Raw genomic sequence first — 20,053 nt, forward strand, 5'->3', positions numbered from 1 at the left:
ACCGGCGACGAGAAACAACGGATCTTGTCCAAAAATGCGGACTATGGTGCAACCGAAAATAAATCTAGCAAAAGGTAATAGTTTTTTTCCCCCTCCTTCTTCTCTTTAATGCTTTTAAATCTTATTTAAGTTCTAGCAGTCATTAATGTTGAATTGTATGTATTGTGTGTCGATATGTATTAAATTGTACGTATATTTTATGAGAGGTCAGAGTTCATAAAGTAGGATGAGAGGGTTTTAAGATTTTTTGGAAGAAAATCGTTTCAGTGTACGATAATTTTGGCAAATTTTCATAGTTGTGGTTCTGTTTTTGAATTCGAATTTATGCCGCTTCAAATTAAATCACTAAATCTCTGAAAATTTTCACAGAATTTCGATGGAAATTTTCGTCAGGAATTCTTTTGAGAATTTCAGAGAATTTTTCGGGCATTTTCCTGAAATTTTTATAAAAATTTTGTATTAATTTTTATAAATCTGTATGGAATTTTACTGAAAATTTCGTGAGAAATTCTCGTTCAGAAGTGACGTAAACTATCTGGAGACTTTCTAGAAAATATTTATGAAATTTTGTAAAAGTCCGCTGAAAACTTTAATTAAAATGTTTATGAATTTTTCTTTCTGAAAACTTCCTGAAAATTTATATTAAAAATTTCATTAAAAGTTTTTACGAGATTTGCAGACTCGTTGAAAGAATTTTGTAAAAAAAGTGCTTACTAGATTTTCCTGAAAATTACATTTTTCAACAACAAAAATATTAAATTTGTTTTTATGGAAAACTTTAATAAAATTTAACTTCAAATTCGATTGATAGAGGTTTGGCAAGCATTTCCATAAGAGTCTCGTTGATTCATCTTCATTTTGCTGAAAATGTATTTTGAGCACGCAAAGAAATAAATTTAAATCAACAAATTTGATATTTACGATTCATTTTCTCTTGTTTCGTATAAAAAAAAAATTCATTATTAAGTTTAATTTTGAGGTTCAATTACTCTGAAATGATCAGTCCTGTATACATGAATCAGAACTTCGTTGAAAGATATTCGTCCAAATGTAGAAAATTTCTTTGTTGTATTCGTAAAAATGGAAAAACTTCCAAAAAACTCAAATATATATATTTAAAACATTATAACACGCATCCTAAGGACTAAATTAAGTGATTATCTCTTTAGAAATTTTGCATCTTTTCAGAATTATTCGATTCATAACTACAAAAAAATTCTATTTTTAGCATATTTAATGCTAATTTTTAGAATATTTTTTCACATTTTCACGAATAATACTTTATTTTTTCCCCCAAAAATTTCAAATGCTCCAATAGAGGAGCAGGAGCATAATTCGAAATATCAATTTTTTGAGGCATCAAAACGTGAAATATTGTAAAAATATAGAATAAATACATAAATAAACGTTACTTTTTGAAAATTTAAGATTTTTAAGCATAAAATTTTGAAATTTTTCATTAAATTTATCGATAATTTCGCAGTGTTATTAAAAGCTTTTCAATAAATTATAAATAATCATGAAAGATTATCGCGATTGTGCAAAAGAATCTAATCAGATCAAATACAAATTTATCAATTGATAAAGAAGGATCCTGAGATAATTTTTGATTGTATTTAAATACTTCGATTGTAATTAAATCATCGAAAACATTATTTTTAATCATTAAATCATCTCGAAATGTAGAATCGCTGCCATATTTAGCGATACCAACCTCAATTCTTAGATAGCATCCATTTAAAATGGCCTATAAAGTAGCAATTTTTTTGGAAAATTTCAAACAAAATATTCTGCTAACTTTTAATTTGAAATTTAATTTTTACAAGATACTGTATTTTATATAGAATATACAAAACGTACGACAGTTATATCCCATATCATATTCGCAAAGAATATTCAGTAGAAAGTTATGGAGTTTTTGGAGTAATTACACCCAAATTTTGAATTAGAATAGTTAACTGATCGTGATCTTAAGAATTTTTAGAAGAGTTTATTTCACATTAAATATATAATTATTTATTCTGGACGAGATACTTGGATGAAAAACTCGGTTATTCTTGATGAATCTTAGCTAAGAACTTCGCCCCAGATGCATTAAATACCTTAATCAAAAATGAAAAACGAAGTCAATTTCGTTGAAATAACATAATTAACATTATTTACTTAAGCATAATCATTTAAATTATGCACTTTCCTCACATCTTTTGCTATCAAGAGCTATGAAATTGCACCAAATGCAACCAATTCTTGATCACATTTAAGTAAAATTTATCGTCAACAACTGATTTTTTCCTTAAATATTGTGTCAATTCCATTAATATTTATGATTAATGTATTAATTACAGTTAAGAGATAAAAGAGTTTGTGGTAGATCAAGAGCTAGAACTGGATATGGTGTGATAAGTTACATCGAAATAGAGAGAAAAGTCGGTTTTAAATAGAAAAAGAAAAGAAATTTAAGGACAAAAATGGTAGAGAATCTTTGTTTATTCTTCAATTCGTCTGATGATGAAGCAACAATAGGATAGGATAGAATTATAACTAATGATTAACATTACATAAAAAAGCAAAAATACCTTTATAGTTTTCTAGATAAGTGCTCTTTTTTCAGCTTTAACCTTACATTTTATTTTTATTTATTAATATTTAACAAACGACAGAATTTCGAAGCCATCTCTCTATACTGAAATGCAATGTCTTATCGCTCTTAATAGTATTATCCTTAATTAGAATCTTCTCTTTTCAATAGGTAAAACTTAAAATTTGATATTACCACTTGATTCCTTCATATCTTGAATATAAATTTGCCAACGAGCAGGTAATTTTTGCTGAAACGGAATTTTTTTGTATAGATAAAACTAATGTAACCTGCATCGTTTTGTTTTGTTGTTTGCTTAAATTTTATTAAAACACATAAATAATACTTAAACAATTTTAAAATATATTATTATTCAGTAAATACTCTTAAAAATAAGATTTCTTTCGTATAGAATTACTGAAAATAGCACAAAATACACACATCTAGTTACTAGAAAACAGCTGAAAACCATCGTGTTTACTATATAAGGTCATTGACCTCTTTACTTCAAACACTAATTATTATTATTTTTTTTTTTTAATTTTTAAATAAAATTAGGACAAATTTAATTAACATTAATATATTCTTTCGTATAAATAAAGTAATTTATGAAAGACTAAAACAGTTTGTTTCAAATAATTCATTATTGTTGCGTGTATACTCCTTAGAACAGGTAGCCACAATAATAATAAAAGTTCATTAAACTGCAACTGAGTGTACAGATCAAATATAAACTGAATTAATAGTCGTTTATAGGTTAAAATTTATAATTAACACATTATCTTGCAACGTTGCTCTGAAGACCCCGCATATTGCACGATCATCTAAATTGAATTTAATTTCGTTTTAAAATTATTAAAACTAACTAAAGACTTGTTATATAAGTAATTATGCATTAAATTTAAACAATATTTTATATATTTGTAACATTTATAAACATTAGATTTTCATGTAGACTAAGTTACTGCATCTTCTACTAATAAATTAAATGTAATTCTTATAGAATAAAATAGAATTATTAAGGAAAAGCTAATTTATAAATAAAGATGTTAGTCTTTATATAAGTTCTGTGCATTTCATCTACTGTTTATTGAGCCCTTTGATCAATTTTTACATGGAAATTTACAATTTTTCTATAATACTACTGCAAATTTCTTTAACTATCTCCAAAATACGAATTTCTAACATACATTTTTCTATTTTTTTCAAGTGTTAAGATATGAAATTTTGCAATATTTTGATAGTAAACTGCATTGTTCATTGATTCACTCGAAGTATGATACTATTAAGATACAATAACAAGATAACTTATGTACGAATAATGTCGAGATAAATTTATCAACATTTATATATATATATATATTTACTAATTATTTATTCAAATCAATCTTATTTTATGATTAAATGATTAAACATTTATTTATTTTTAAAGGTATAAGTAGGTTATATTTTGATTTTGGAATCGTTCTGAGATATGAAATTAAATGTTTCGTGTAATTTTATTTATAAAAATTAGTTATAAAATAAATCTAAATTAATTAATTAGGTTCGTGGCTGACATCTTGTACTGCAAATAAATGCAAAACACACCTATATTAGTATTTTATAACTGAATAGATAACATATTCAGTTATTGTTTTCCTGTTTTCTAAAAAGAAAGACTGATTTAAGGTATAAAACCTAATTGTAAGATATTAATTTTTGTTAAAAATTAATATTCAATTCAGGCCCGTAGGTAGAAAGTGGCAAGTTTTTTAGGGGTAGCTCAGCCACCCTTAGAAAATTTTGAGCCACTCTTAGAGCCGTCCCTACTACAGTCCTCGACCGCATTTCAATAATTATCATTAGTTGACCTTTGACCTGAGATCAAACATTAATATGAGAACAATAATTTGTACGAGCTGCATAATTTAATAAATATATCGATAAATAAATGACAGACTATTATTATCGATTATTCAACATTGATTTTTACTTGTAATAAATGAAAGGTCAAGAGAGTTTATTGGTGATAATTTCAATATTTCTATTGTTATAAATCCAACAGTGTTCAATTGATTTACGCAACTTATAGTATAATTTATATTACATAACTTTTTTACATTATAATAAAGAAATATGATAAACTTCTGTAAACATTTAAAATAATAACATATAAATAGATTTATATATTCTATCGCTATGGTGCGTTGTTTTACTAAGGGATACGATTCTATAGATTAGACTTCATTCTGTTTAGATAAAAAACAATAAACCTTAATCCAAACTTTATACTTATTACTACAGTATTTGGAATAAGGTATCTGGATACTATTTCAAGTATTATTTTAACTTATAACATATAGACTGTATTCTTATTTCTAGAGCATAGAATGCACATTACATTTAGGGCATGATCCAAGGTTCTTTAAGTCATGTTCTAAGTGTAAATATATAAGTATTTCTGTATTTCTGTTCTATTCTAAGAATCATGCTAAATTTAAAAAGTATTTAAAATAGGTCTACATGCCCCATTATTTAAATTTTTTATATTAGACCTATACCTGTTCTAATTTGTATGCCATGTTCGTTCTAAGACAAGGTATATATAGGCTAGACAAAATTCTATTTTATAGATAATGTCATATAACACTTTAAAATGGACGGAATAAATCAGTAATAAATAGTTTAAAGTGTAAAGTAATAATATAATAGGCCCTAACCCTTCACTAAATAATTAACTTAGAAGTGTGAAATTCTAAGTTATAATTTGTTTAGTAAATGTGTAAATGTGACTTTGGTAGGAGGTTATAAATTATATAAAACAAAGTTTGTTCTTTAATATTTGTTATTTTATTTATAGAAATAAGAAAATCTCAGGCCCATCTACTTCTTTATTAAGTTTGGTAAGTGATGAGTTTAATTTTTAAAAAAATACCAAAGAATAGTACAGTTAACACGAGTTATCCTCGACAGTTTCGTTATGCCAAAGCATTCGACAAGTTACTTATGGCGATAGGATCGATATTTGCTGTCATCCACGGAGCCGCTTGGCCACTTTTGGCCATTGTTTTTGGAAGCATGACAAACACGTTCATTCAACAAACGCAAATAGGATTCATCGACAACCAATTCGAAAGTTACACAACTTCGATGTACCAAAAAACGAACGTATCGCTTTCTGGCTATAATTCCAGCTCTGTGAGAATTCTTCAACAATCCGATCCATACAAAGGTGTTACAAAGGAAGAATTCGAAGACTACATGACTACGTACGCATTGTACTATGTCTTCATTGGAATAGGTGTATTTGTCACTTCTTACATGCAGGTTAGTGTGTATTTTATACGTAATGCGTAACTAAATTTGTGAGGATTCGAACATTATTTTAATGTGTTTCAGGTGATGACTTGGATGTGGGCGTGCGAGAGGCAAGTATACAGATTGAGGCAGGAGTTTTTCTACGAGGTATTGAGAAAGGAAATTGCTTGGTTCGATTGTCATCAAACCGGAGAACTTTCCATGAAATTAAATGAGTAAGACTTTAGTTTTGTCGCCAAAATCCTTAGTGGCAATAGAAAGTACTTGAGTTAATTTATTTTTTAATAAAATTTTTGAATTTTAGTGATCTTGAACGTGTTCGAGAGGGTATTGGAGATAAATTTAGCATGTTTATTGAATTTTCGTCTACTTTTATTGCCGGATTTATCGTGGGATTTGTGAAGAGTTGGGAATTGACTCTAGTCATTATGTCGATGACTCCCCTTCTTGCATTATCCTCTGCCTTTCTTGGAAAGGTAAATAATTCTAACAACTTTACCGTTTTAAAGGCATTTGATAATAGGAACGATATACATAATATTCAGTTTTATTCTGTCTATAATTGATTTTTTTGTTAGCACTCAAACTGACAAGAATCCCTAAATTATTGAAAGTAATACAGAAAAATATTATTTATAGACTTTTATGTACAGGAAAAAGATGAATAAATGGCGTAAAACTATATTTTGATCAATTTTAGTTAATAGCTACGTCGACATCCAGAGAGCAACAGAAGTATGCAGTAGCGGGAAGCATTGCTGAAGAGGTATTGAGCAGCATAAGAACAGTGATTGCTTTCTGTGGTCAAAAGTTTGAAGTTGAAAGGTAAGAAAAAATAATTATATGAAAATCATAATTCAATTTAAAATATTCGTTATTTTAATGATGGATTCAGATATACTGCTGCTCTACAAGAAGGAAAAAATGTTGCTATTCGAAAATACTTCTTCATGGCCATTGGAATTGGATTCACATTTCTTGTCCTTTACTGTTCATATGCTTTGGCATTCTGGTTTGTATTTCTTTGAATTAAATGAAATTGTTACTAAAGCAAAAATCCCAGTTTTAATCAATCTCAGAAGTTATAATTCTCAATTCAAAGCTTGAATATCTTAACAGGTACGGATCCACGTTAATTTTGAATAAAAATCTAGATGCTGGTGCAGTTTTTACTGTAAATATTGTACTTTCTCGTAAATTTTATATTAAATTATTATATAAAACATTGAATTCCGATTCTCTTTCAGGTATTTTTTGCAGTCATGGTCGGTTCTTTTTCATTAGGGAATGCCATTCCTCACTTAACTGCGGTGGCCACTGCTAAAGGATCAGCTGCTACCGTTTATGATATTATAGATACGGTACTGTACATTATATTTTTCTCTTATTTTCTCTTTATTCTGAATGGGATACACAACAATATCTGTGATCATAATTACATTTTCATTGCAGAAACCTCTGATAGATGCCTATTCTACCGAAGGAATTAAATTACAAGATTTCAAAGCCGATATACAGTTCAAAAATGTAGTTTTCAATTATCCTATCAGGAAAACAGTGAAAGTAAGACAATTTATATCATTTAAATTTAGTTTATTTATAAAAAAAATTTGAAATAAATTCCATTAAACAGGTTCTGAGAAATTTTTCGCTATCCATTCAAGAAGGACAAACGATCGCATTATGTGGACCAAGTGGTAGTGGAAAATCCACTGTAGTAAGCTTGTTACTCAGGTTTTACGATCCTATAATTGGACAGGTGTGTTAATTTGAAATTTTTAATTAAAAAAAAAAAAAAAAAAGCTGATTTCATTAGCACAACTCTTAAAATCCTTAATTAATAAGGCAAATTTTCTATTCTTTAGATAGAAATCGATGGACACAATTTGAAAGATCTGAATGTTAATTGGCTCCGACATATTGTGGGTGTAGTTAGTCAGGAACCGGTGTTGTTCGGTTGCACCATTGCCGAAAATATCCGATATGGACGACCTGATGTCACGTTTCACGAAATTGTAGCAGCAGCTAAGATGGCAAACGTTCATAATTTTATCGTGTCCCTGCCAGATGTAATTATTCAAATTTTTTAACATAATTGAAAATTAAAGATGCGTTTTACATAAATTTTATATTTGTGTAATTTCATAATCATTAATTAAGTCATTGGTGTGTAGAAAATATCTTTGTAAGCTAATTTAGTTTCATATCATAACTTGTATTGTTAAATACCCTGTGGGTAAATTATTTCGTTTTATTTAGATGTTTCGTTAACTAATTTGGAAGAAATTTATTAATAATTTGGTGAGATTCTCTTATTTAATTTAGCAGGTTTGGTTAATTAAGTTGACAGGATTCTGTTAGCTAAGCAAAACTTAATTAATTAAATATTTGTGTTGATTAACTTGAAAGTGGGGTTTTTATTAGTTTAATAGAATTCTATCAATTAACTTGGGTAGCTTTCATTAATTGACTTGCCTTATTGAATAACTGTCAAATAAAGTTAATTGTAATTAAGATGGGTAGGTAAAAATAGTAAGATTAACGATAATGCAACAATAATTTTGGTTCGAAGAATCAATGATAGTGATATGAAATATTACGAATAATATTTTAATACGAAATAATAAGATGAAGTTTGTTATAACGAAAATAAATAATTATACCTTAAAAATTTTATAAAGACTTACGACACATTAGTGGGTGAACGTGGTGCTCAACTATCAGGAGGACAGAAACAGAGAATAGCAATTGCTCGTGCCTTAGTTCGAGATCCAAAAATCTTACTTCTCGACGAAGCTACTTCGGCTCTGGATGCAGAAAGCGAAGCCATTGTTCAACAAGCTCTAGATAATGTAAGTAGAAAAACTTAGGTTATAGGCTTATGCCACATTGGAAGATGATAAACTGATTAAATGCCAAATTAATTCGAATTTTAGGCTTGTTCCGGTCGAACCACAATAATAATAGCTCATCGTTTATCTACTATAAAAAATGCTGACGTAATATGTGCCATCGAAAATGGACAAATTATGGAAAAAGGTACACACGAAGAATTGATGGATAAAGAAGGTCTCTATTACCAATTAGTTACAAACCAGATGATGATGGACGAAACTGGATATTCAACAACTGAGGAACCAAGTAAATACTTTTTCAAGTAAATTTTGCTTTTAAATTTTTTCACATTTTATGATATTTAATTCAATTACAGGTTATGTAGAAAAATCATTAACTAAATCAAGTAGGAAGTACAGTCTTCATAGACCCTTATCAGAAAAGGATCGCCATCTTAATCGTCTAATGAGCGAAGTAGAAAATGTGCGAATATTTTGTTTAGAAACTTTTTATTTGTTAATTTTATTCTTAATTTTTTAAATAATGTCTCTAGGAAGATATTAAGTTGCCTTCAGGGTGGGAAATCATAAAAATCTGCAGTAAAGAATGGAAAGAAATATTTATGGGTACAATATGCTCGATCATAGTTGGAGCAGTAATGCCAACTTTCGCTGTGTTTTACAGTGAAATTTTTTCTGTGAGTATAGAAATTTGTATAAATAATACAGAAAAATTGTCACGTGATCTTTAATTTATTCATTCAAATTACAGACCTTTACTCTGGAGGGTGAGAAATTGATATCAGCAGCATTTTTCTGGTCCATGATGTTTATTGTTTTGGCAGTCATTTCTTTTATTGGATACTGTTTCAGAGTTTGTACCTGGTTATCTTATTTCTGATTACTGAAATAGGATATTTGTTAAATATGAAAAACATTTTGAAATTTTCAGACCATCGGATACGCTTATTCTGGGGAACATCTTACTATGAGACTCCGCCAAAATGCATTCAATAATATTCTAAGACAACATGCTGGATGGTTTGATGATGAAAAGCATACTTCTGGTAAACTAGCAACACGACTGGCTACAGATGTTCCTATGGTGAAAAGTGTAAGTGTGCATCGATACTTATTTGCAGAACTTTACCATAGTTATTTTAATAATAGAATTAAACACAGGCTGCGGGGCATAGAATTGGCACAGTGGTATCTGCAGTAGTTACTTTAGTTACTAGCATTGTAATAGCTTTCATCTTTGGATGGAAATTGGCTTTAGCATTGTTGGCATCTATGCCAATTTTATTAGCTGCTGGAGCAGTACAGATGAAAGTTCAAAAAGGTAATCAAAAGAGGGATGCAGAACTCATGGAAAATGCCGGAAATGTAAGTTTGAAATTTAAGAATTATTCTTCAAATTCTATATTAAATATGTTAAATTTTATTTAGGTAGTTAGTGAATCTTTAGAAAACATACGGACCGTTCAGAGTTTGAATTTACAACAGACATTTTTTCTCAATTATGTCAATCATCTCTTATTACCATTCAAGTAAGTATATTCTTTATATCTTTACACACAATTATGTTATGTAATCTATGAATACAATATTCTCTTAGCCAATGAATTCACTTATCGAGCCACTTCAATATCGATTACAACTATAGTATAATACTGTATTAGCAAAATGTTCAATTTATTAATTTCCATAATACAAATATCCAATAACAAATAAATTTTAATCTTGTAATATTATATTATCTTAGTGAGAATAAGAAACATGCTCAAGTATACGCCTTAGCTTTTGCATTTTCGCAAGGAATGATATTTTTAATTTATGGAGCAGCATTTAGATTAGGAGCCTACTTCGTAGGAAGAGGTGACATGGAAGCAGTCAATGTTTACAGGTAATTTTACTTTATCTTAATAGAATCATTCTCATAACTTCAATATTTTTGAATTTTTCTTCCTTAGAGTATTTTTTGCAATGGCTTTCAGCGCAGTATCAGTTGGACAATGGAGTTCTTATTTACCTGATTATACTAGAGCTAAACTTTCTGCAGCCTTAGTATTTAACATCATCAACACAAAACCTGAAATAGATAGTTATTCAATGGGAGGGGTGAGACCAGTAAGTATATTCAAATTTTTCTGAATCTTTCTGAATCTCATAAATTCCAAAAACAAATTTTTTATAGAAAATCAAAGGAGAAGTCACTTTTAAAGATGTATATTTCTCGTATCCAAGTCGAAAAAATTTTCCAGTTTTAAGAGGGTTAAATCTAAACGTTAAACCTGGACAAACTGTAGCATTAGTTGGACCTAGTGGATGCGGAAAAAGTACAATAGTTTCTCTCATAGAAAGATTCTACGATCCTATGCATGGGCAAGTGGTAAGTACATAAAAATATACATTTGCCATACCATGTAAATTCTTACGTTAATATCACGTTAACTTGGTAGAAAATAGATGATTACGACATAAGAACAATGAATATAAATCATCTTAGAAGTCACATAGCTCTTGTTAGTCAGGAGCCAGTATTGTTCAACTGTTCAATAAGAGATAATATTGTTTATGGTATGGAAGAATACGTAAGCGAAGTAAATATCCAAAAGGCTTGTCATCTGGCAAATGCTCACAATTTTATCATTTCTCTCCCACAGGTATTTAACATCCAGCACTTAAAAACCGTGATAAATTTTCTTAAAATCTTTACAAAACTAACAATTTTAATCATTTAGGGTTATGACACTGTAGTAGGAGAAAGAGGAACTCAACTTTCTGGAGGACAGAAGCAAAGAATAGCAATTGCACGTGCTTTAGTTAGAAATCCCAAAATTTTACTCTTAGATGAAGCCACTTCAGCTTTAGATACAGAAAGTGAAAAGGTAAAACGTAATTATATTATTACTTTTTGGTTATATTTGTAGATTAAATCTCTAAAATAATCACAATTTCCTTTGACTCTAGTTAGTACAAATGGCTTTGGATCAAGCACGTCACGGAAGAACATGTATTGTAGTGGCACATCGACTTTCTACCATTCAAGGAGCAGATTGCATCGTGGTCATAGATCATGGAAGAGTGACAGAATTTGGAAGTCACGAGAAATTGTTAGAGAAAAAAGGGTTTTATTATAGATTAACAAAAAGACAAAGAATTAAGCACTGATTCTTTGTTAATCTTTGACCAAAGAATTTCATGGAAAGAAACATCAGTATTGAAGTCTACCATTACTCTAAATATTTTAAAATAAGAAATTAAACATTATAAATTCTATATAATAATGTTTTTCATTATATTTATCTCAATGTTTTCATCGTCTTCAGTGTTTATAAACTTTAATAGAACATAAACAACAATAAAGCGTTTGTAATGTCATAATATAGACTAATTTTATTTGAAGTTATATTATCATGAAACATTAGTATCAGTAGTATTTAAAAATTGCTTAAAATTAATTATTTAATACTTAAGCCTATATATTAGGTGGACTAAATTCATTTCATTTTTTATAAATAAAAGGTTCCAATAATCTCAACCTGATTAAAGCGTTATTTGAATCTTTTTTAATCACCTTCAAAGTCAGAAGAGGCTGAGAATTTATTTTCATGTCTTATATATTTTTAATTAAAAGATTCCAAAATTTAAACTAAATCACATAAACATTAACCTTCGAGTGTATATATATGTTAATTATTTACAAGACATTAATTACTGATATTTATAATAAAAACATATAAACTTTCCAGCTTAAGCAGGTTTTCTATATATGGCAGGTGGAAACAAGAAAATGGTTATCATTGCTTCAAAATGTAAAATTGAACATTTTTGACAATGCTCTCTCATTTAAACACGTCAAAACATCAGGAAAACAGAGTAATCTTCCCATTGTTTTAAAACGAAATTGCACTTAGGTCAAGAACACACTTACATAACATATGGCGCAGTGGCGTGCCGTGACATTTGATGATAGGGAAGCTGTTTTCATAAAAATTTTAAACAAATACTGGAAATGACAAAAATAAACAGTTTATTTATTTTAATTCTAAAATAGATAATTGACACAAAACAAAGATATAAGAATTTAATTTAAAGTTTAAGACTATTTACGAAAAAATGAAGAAAATCCTGAGTAACATCGTCATTATGCGAATAATGTTTGATTCTACGAATATAAGAACATGTTTTCATTATTTTTTTATAAAATAACTCTATTCTGCAATTTTTTCCGCAAAGTCGTTAATTACTTTATCACATAAATCGCTAGTACTCGATTCCATAAAAGTATTTAAAAGCTTAACAAATTTCAAGACAAGTCTGCCCAATAGGAATCACTATTTATTTTGCGTTTCAGACGATACACATTCACAGCAACAGACCTTCCTTTTTAAGCTACATGCCGCCAGAAGCTAAAAAGTCCTTTAAAAAAACAAACGAACCGGAGACAAACAGACGTCTTACCTTTCATCCATCCTACAAAAAGTTTCTGCTTTATATCTACTGGAACGAGCGCTGAAAAATGTAGATTTATTAGCTGCCCCCTGCCGACAATACATTTAAAATTTCTTAGAGCGCTCCGACACTCCAAATTTTCGTCATGTCCTGTGTATGATGTCTTGTCCGGTTGTTTGAACCCACCACTTTCCCGCCGGACCGCATTGAGCGCTCCGACACTCCAAATTTTCGTCATGTCCTGTGTATGATGTCTTGTCCGGTTGTTTGAACCCACCACTTTCTCGCCGGACCGCATTGAGCGCTCCGACACTCCAAATTTTCGTCATGTCCTGTGTATGATGTCTTGTCCGGTTGTTTGAACCCACCACTTTCCCGCCGGACCGCATTGAGCGCTCCGACACTCCAAATTTTCGTCATGTCCTGTGTATGATGTCTTGTCCGGTTGTTTGAACCCACCACTTTCCCGCCGGACCGCATTGAGCGCTCCGACACTCCAAATTTTCGTCATGTCCTGTGTATGATGTCTTGTCCGGTTGTTTGAACCCACCACTTTCCCGCCGGACCGCATTGAGCGCTCCGACACTCCAAATTTTCGTCATGTCCTGTGTATGATGTCTTGTCCGGTTGTTTGAACCCACCACTTTCCCGCCGGACCGCATAGAGCGCTCCGACACTCCAAATTTTCGTCATGTCCTGTGTATGATGTCTTGTCCGGTTGTTTGAACCCACCACTTTCCCGCCGGACCGCATTGAGCGCTCCGACACTCCAAATTTTCGTCATGTCCTGTGTATGATGTCTTGTCCGGTTGTTTGAACCCACCACTTTCCCGCCGGACCGCATTGAGCGCTCCGACACTCCAAATTTTCGTCATGTCCTGTGTATGATGTCTTGTCCGGTTGTTTGAACCCACCACTTTCCCGCCGGACCGCATAGAGCGCTCCGACACTCCAAATTTTCGTCATGTCCTGTGTATGATGTCTTGTCCGGTTGTTTGAACCCACCACTTTCCCGCCGGACCGCATTGAGCGCTCCGACACTCCAAATTTTCGTCATGTCCTGTGTATGATGTCTTGTCCGGTTGTTTGAACCCACCACTTTCCCGCCGGACCGCATAGAGCGCTCCGACACTCCAAATTTTCGTCATGTCCTGTGTATGATGTCTTGTCCGGTTGTTTGAACCCACCACTTTCCCGCCGGACCGCATTGAGCGCTCCGACACTCCAAATTTTCGTCATGTCCTGTGTATGATGTCTTGTCCGGTTGTTTGAACCCACCACTTTCCCGCCGGACCGCATTGAGCGCTCCGACACTCCAAATTTTCGTCATGTCCTGTGTATGATGTCTTGTCCGGTTGTTTGAACCCACCACTTTCCCGCCGGACCGCATAGAGCGCTCCGACACTCCAAATTTTCGTCATGTCCTGTGTATGATGTCTTGTCCGGTTGTTTGAACCCACCACTTTCCCGCCGGACCGCATAGAGCGCTCCGACACTCCAAATTTTCGTCATGTCCTGTGTATGATGTCTTGTCCGGTTGTTTGAACCCACCACTTTCCCGCCGGACCGCATAGAGCGCTCCGACACTCCAAATTTTCGTCATGTCCTGTGTATGATGTCTTGTCCGGTTGTTTGAACCCACCACTTTCCCGCCGGACCGCATAGAGCGCTCCGACACTCCAAATTTTCGTCATGTCCTGTGTATGATGTCTTGTCCGGTTGTTTGAACCCACCACTTTCCCGCCGGACCGCATAGAGCGCTCCGACACTCCAAATTTTCGTCATGTCCTGTGTATGATGTCTTGTCCGGTTGTTTGAACCCACCACTTTCCCGCCGGACCGCATTGAGCGCTCCGACACTCCAAATTTTCGTCATGTCCTGTGTATGATGTCTTGTCCGGTTGTTTGAACCACAAAACTACCAAAAAAAGAAATAATTGTCAACATATTTTTTATAAATGTAAAAAAGGGGGAAGCTGGTTGCAAAATATAAAGTTTGGGTGCTAGTCACTGTTTTGGGGTTGGTTTGTGATTTAGGTGCATTTGGGTGGTAAACAAATTGGCAATGAGTTGGACTACTGCACTGAAACCAACTTAGTTTGTTTTTTTACCTTCTGCCCCTTTAAAAAATCGAAGTGGGCGCGACACCCAAACATCCGGACCTTAATTATTAGACTAATATAAATCTTTTATCTTCAATCGTATGTTCATTGGATAGAGAGGACTAGAGGATTGTCTCTCACCCGAATAGCGAAATGCGTGAATGAATAACATTACTTTTCAAGCATCATTGTACTATAATAAACTCGTATCTGGGCAATAGAAATTCTAACTTTTATATACGATTTTTTACTGCATTAATGTATCAAAACATGGGAGAATGAAAGTTAAAACACCTTACCTGTCTGTTGTTTTGCTGTTTGTTATTTGTTTGAGCACAAGAAGTTTCCAAAATGTGTTTACGTCTGTTTGAAAAATCGATTATAACATTTCAGAACGATACTTCTTCCTAGTATAATTTGAGAATTTAATTATTAAGAATAGAAAAGATCCGGATGATTGATTAATTAACTAAATACGAAAACAATTTTTTAATATAGCGCATTTATTGCCTCATTGTAAAGAATATAATACAATATCCAAACGAATATTATTTCTAATCTAATAAATTAATTTAATTCGATGCTAAATGGAAACAACGTCAAATATTTTTTATGAAAATTTAAATCTAAAACTCGCAATTTCCAGGAAACTTTCTATTTCAAGATGGCGCCGAAGAATACGAAATGGAACGAATTCGAATCTGTGGAACGTTACCAATTATTGCGTCACGCGTTACGTCATAAGTTATACGTCAGAATATTAACTAATTTCAAATGTTTCGTTTAAAATGCTAAAATAGTTCTCTTTTTTGGAAAATATCGTTAAGAAAGTTGTAATAAATAGAATTATTAAATGTTACAGGCCTCAAATCTAGGTTTAAGGCGTATCTAACTTAAATTAAGTTATTTAATTTTGGTATCTTATGAATCGAAAAATATGAAGTTACCTACGTTTCGTAGGTTTTCGTTATTAAAATTCGTTCTATAAATGTCAAAATGGAGGGAAAAATAACTTGCAAATTCCGGAAAACTTTCTATTTCAAGATGGCGCCGGAGAATACGAAATGGAACGAATTCGAATCTGTGGATCGTTATCAATTATTGCGTCACGCGTTATGTCACGCATTCAACGTCATAGATATGATATCTCGAGGATTTTAATTGCATTTTTTAAAGGAAACGTTCTTTTCAACAAATTTTTTATCTCGAATTTGGCAAAATATTTCTTAAATGTAAAACTCTGTTAAAAGGAAAATTTATTCAGATAAACTTAATAAAATCACGTAGATGGCACACAATAAGAAATAATTTCTAATAAAATACGTGTTAGTATTTATTTTCTCGATTCTAATGCGCATCTTTTTTTGGAATTTTTTTAATTTAAGATGTCGTTATAAGCAAGCACAAAGTCGACTTAAATGCTGCCTCATTGGCAGTTTTTTCCTTACTCCACTCGGCAATTCGCGTACATTACGTCGTTCTAAGCCCTCCCACTAATTCGGTTTTGTTTAGAATTGGAAAAGGAAGTGGGGACTGACTCCCCCATTTTGATAATACCAAAATATGGTCAGTTTAGTTTACGGGGAAAAGGGTTCGTTTGTTTCTGATGATTGCTGACGATGGGAAACGAAGTGTCTTTGATGATGCAAGATTACACCCGTCGTTTGTTGTTCTCCCATCATAAAATTGTCTGAAAATAATTCTAGTGCATTTGCGAATGTTTTTACCTTATGGCCTGATGTCATAATTAGGAGAAAGCATATCTTGATTTCTTATGACTGATGATGGGACGGGGGATCAAGAAAGGGTCAATTTTTGCTGATATATTTGAATGCTAATAACATGTTATAAGTGCATTATTCATCTTTACTTATATCAACTTCAGTTTTTTTATCTATTCGTATCAAAAAAGTTCAATCTTTTGATAATTTACAATTCGAACAGGGTCGGTTCTAGGGTTTTGAGCGCCCCGGGCAAAACAAAATTTGGCGCCCTTTCATACAAGAATATACAAATTTACTGCAAATTAAAAAAAAAGTGAAAAAAGGCAAAAAATCAAAATTACACAATAAAGAACTGTGTAAAAACGTTTATTTATTTAAAGCACGGCAAGTGTTGTTAATGCAAAGTTTACAGAAAGACAAAGTTATTTAACCATTAAGGCGTATGACAGGCGCCAGTATCACTTTGACTATTCATAATTTTGTTGATATTTGTAATTTATAAATTTGATCTCGTCCATTTTTTGAGTAGATTGTTGTGATACGTGATACTGATTACAAATTATCTTTTCAAAATAAATAAAAACAAACTTTTTAGAGATTAAAAAGCATTTGTCTGCATCAATGTTGTGTGATAAAAGCCATAAAAAATTCTTAGTTTTCATTATTTTAATTACAGTAGAGCGTCGATAAGTGGAACCAATTGGGGACTGGGGTCCTTCCAGTTAATGATTTGTTCCAGTTTCCGACTTTGTACGAAAAAATACATTAACCTGTCCGATGTTCAAATTTTTCTCCGTTGCGTATCGCTTCCTGTTGAATTTTTCTCCGTCGCGTGTCGCTTCGTGTTGAATTTTCGTCGATTTTAAGCCTAACGAAAATTTTTATAATAATCATCGAGGCTATCGTATCGTTAAAAATTATTTCTGCATTTTGTACAAACAAAATAAATATATTAAAGAATATAAAAAACATGAAAATTATACTTTAGAAGTAAATTTAGTATCAAAAACATTCGATTCAGCACGACACAGTCCGACTGAAAATCGTTCCACTTTCCGACCATTCCACTTACCGACGTTCCACTTACCGACGCTCTACTGTAGTAAATTTTTGTTTTTGTCTATTAATTTTTTTTTCGGTTATTATGAATTCTGACTATACAGAGTTTTCTTTGAATAATTGTAATATTATTTATATCTGTTGACAATAATAAAATAATTAGCGGTGTGACCTTTATTTGGTATTATTAACTCCTTGGGACTCCGGCGAATTAAATACTTTTTAATTTTAATGTAGTTAAACATAAAAACGAAAAAAAAATTATAGAAATGTGTTAATTTTGAAGAAAAAGCTTCAAAGTATAATTTCCTTTGTCTCGCCTTAGCGCGAAACTTGACACCGATGTGTCATTGTTTACACAGCTGGATGACCTTGAGAACAGCTGGTGTCGTCTTTCGCGGGACATTCTCATGAAACTCTCGGGAGGAGAAGGGTAAAAAGTAGGGTGAATACTAGATGGCGGTATATTTCTAAATATTTTTTTAAAATTACGATTTTAATTGAAATTTCCGACCCCCCCGACTTAATTAAACGTATATATAATAAAATCTATTAATTAAAAAAATTAAAAAACTATTGGATGCTGTTTTTGACATCAGAAAATAGCTTTAAATAACTTTACCGAAGTAAAATCGACGCACTAGAACTTTAGAAAGATGAATAAAGTTTTATAAAAAAATCCCATAAAAAAACCATTAAGCGTTAATTGCGTGTCATTAAAGGTTAATTAAACTCGCAATAAAATTTTTTCGCGCGGGTAAAAATTTTTCAAAAAATTTGGAGACTTAGAAAACATCCGAAAAATCAAAAAAAAAAAAAAAAATTTTTTAGGGGTCCTAAAGGACCCCATTTTTTGTAACGCTATACAACTTGCCCGAGATATCTCGGCTATAGGGTGACTTATCGCGTTTAAAGAAAAAACAATTTATTGCTTGCTAAAAAAATCGATGTCTCATGAAAAATGATCAATTTTAATTTATAAAATCTAAAAAAATAATGAATGTAAAAAAATATTTTATTTTTATATCGGCGCCCCTCAAAATTTGGCGCTCCGGGCAGTCGCCCGGCTTGCCCGCCCCTTTATCCGGCACTGAATTCGAAGTGTATTCTTTCTCCTCAAATCTCATCTTAATAATCATATGGGATTTGTCTGCATATTTTCTTACATGCTTAAACAAAGAATTTGGGTTTAATTTAAACAGGAATATTAAAATATTTTATATTATACATGCATAAAGCATTTCAATATTTCCATTTATTGAAATTAAGTTATGATAAGATTTAATGATTGTAATTAATTTAATAAAATATATTAAAGTTCATCCTCAACAATCTCATTTTATGCATATTGATTAGGCATCATTAATTGCAGTTGCATATTACAAAGGATCACTCTTTCCACGGCAATTTAACCACTTTATGTAGATATTCAGTTATCCAGTATGAACGAGAAAAATGCCATTCCAATTAATCCATTACCATTTAAATCCTGTATCTACTGTAGCAAGTGGAACAGGCAAATTTTTAGACACCAGAACAACACACACAACTCAGTCTCCTAATAAAGTGGATATTTCAGCAAAGTATAATTCCGGTTCCCCTGCTGGTCAATAACCAGCAAAGCAGATGAGTTAGTGATTTATGACAACATAATGACAATTATTTTTGGCATGTGGGCTAATGCATTTAGATAATCATGAGTCCATTGTATCATATAATAATATATAAGTGAATGATAATTTTATTATTGTTTTGTATAACACATTTTCATACTTATTTTTCATTATTTTGGCAGCAAATCAATGCCAATTATTACTACTACTAAAAATAAGTTTTGGGCAGATATGCATTTTTAGAAAACTTTTATTTTTATCATCATAGAAATGACAGCATCAATTTTAAGAACATAAATGCCTACTGATGTGTAATTTCCCATCTTATCCTGATAATAATGTACATTCATTCATAAATATTTTTATTTCACTCAAAATTTTGTTT

The 20,053-nt window shown here is 31.4% G+C and overlaps 1 protein-coding gene across 1 annotated transcript; it reads left to right on the forward strand.

Moving 5' to 3' along the window:
- The first annotated feature begins 21 nt into the window (after positions 1–21).
- Positions 22–11,974, forward strand: LOC136985413 (ATP-dependent translocase ABCB1-like). Its single transcript, XM_067282688.1, has 26 exons — positions 22–74; positions 5,421–5,463; positions 5,534–5,887; positions 5,960–6,093; positions 6,183–6,354; positions 6,579–6,703; positions 6,774–6,890; positions 6,998–7,052; positions 7,126–7,239; positions 7,331–7,441; positions 7,512–7,637; positions 7,744–7,947; positions 8,560–8,730; positions 8,815–9,019; positions 9,090–9,196; positions 9,267–9,410; positions 9,485–9,586; positions 9,665–9,826; positions 9,895–10,098; positions 10,162–10,262; positions 10,478–10,618; positions 10,686–10,842; positions 10,910–11,104; positions 11,175–11,378; positions 11,457–11,603; positions 11,686–11,974. The coding sequence occupies exons 3-26, from the start codon at positions 5,567–5,569 to the stop codon at positions 11,884–11,886; spliced, it is 3,720 nt and encodes a 1,239-aa protein (XP_067138789.1). The 5' UTR covers positions 22–74; positions 5,421–5,463; positions 5,534–5,566; the 3' UTR covers positions 11,887–11,974.
- The last annotated feature ends 8,079 nt before the right edge of the window (positions 11,975–20,053 follow it).

Source organism: Centruroides vittatus, unplaced genomic scaffold (genome assembly GCF_030686945.1).
Source record: "Centruroides vittatus isolate TY-2023 unplaced genomic scaffold, ASM3068694v2 contig_964, whole genome shotgun sequence".
Classification (NCBI taxonomy): domain Eukaryota; kingdom Metazoa; phylum Arthropoda; class Arachnida; order Scorpiones; family Buthidae; genus Centruroides; species Centruroides vittatus.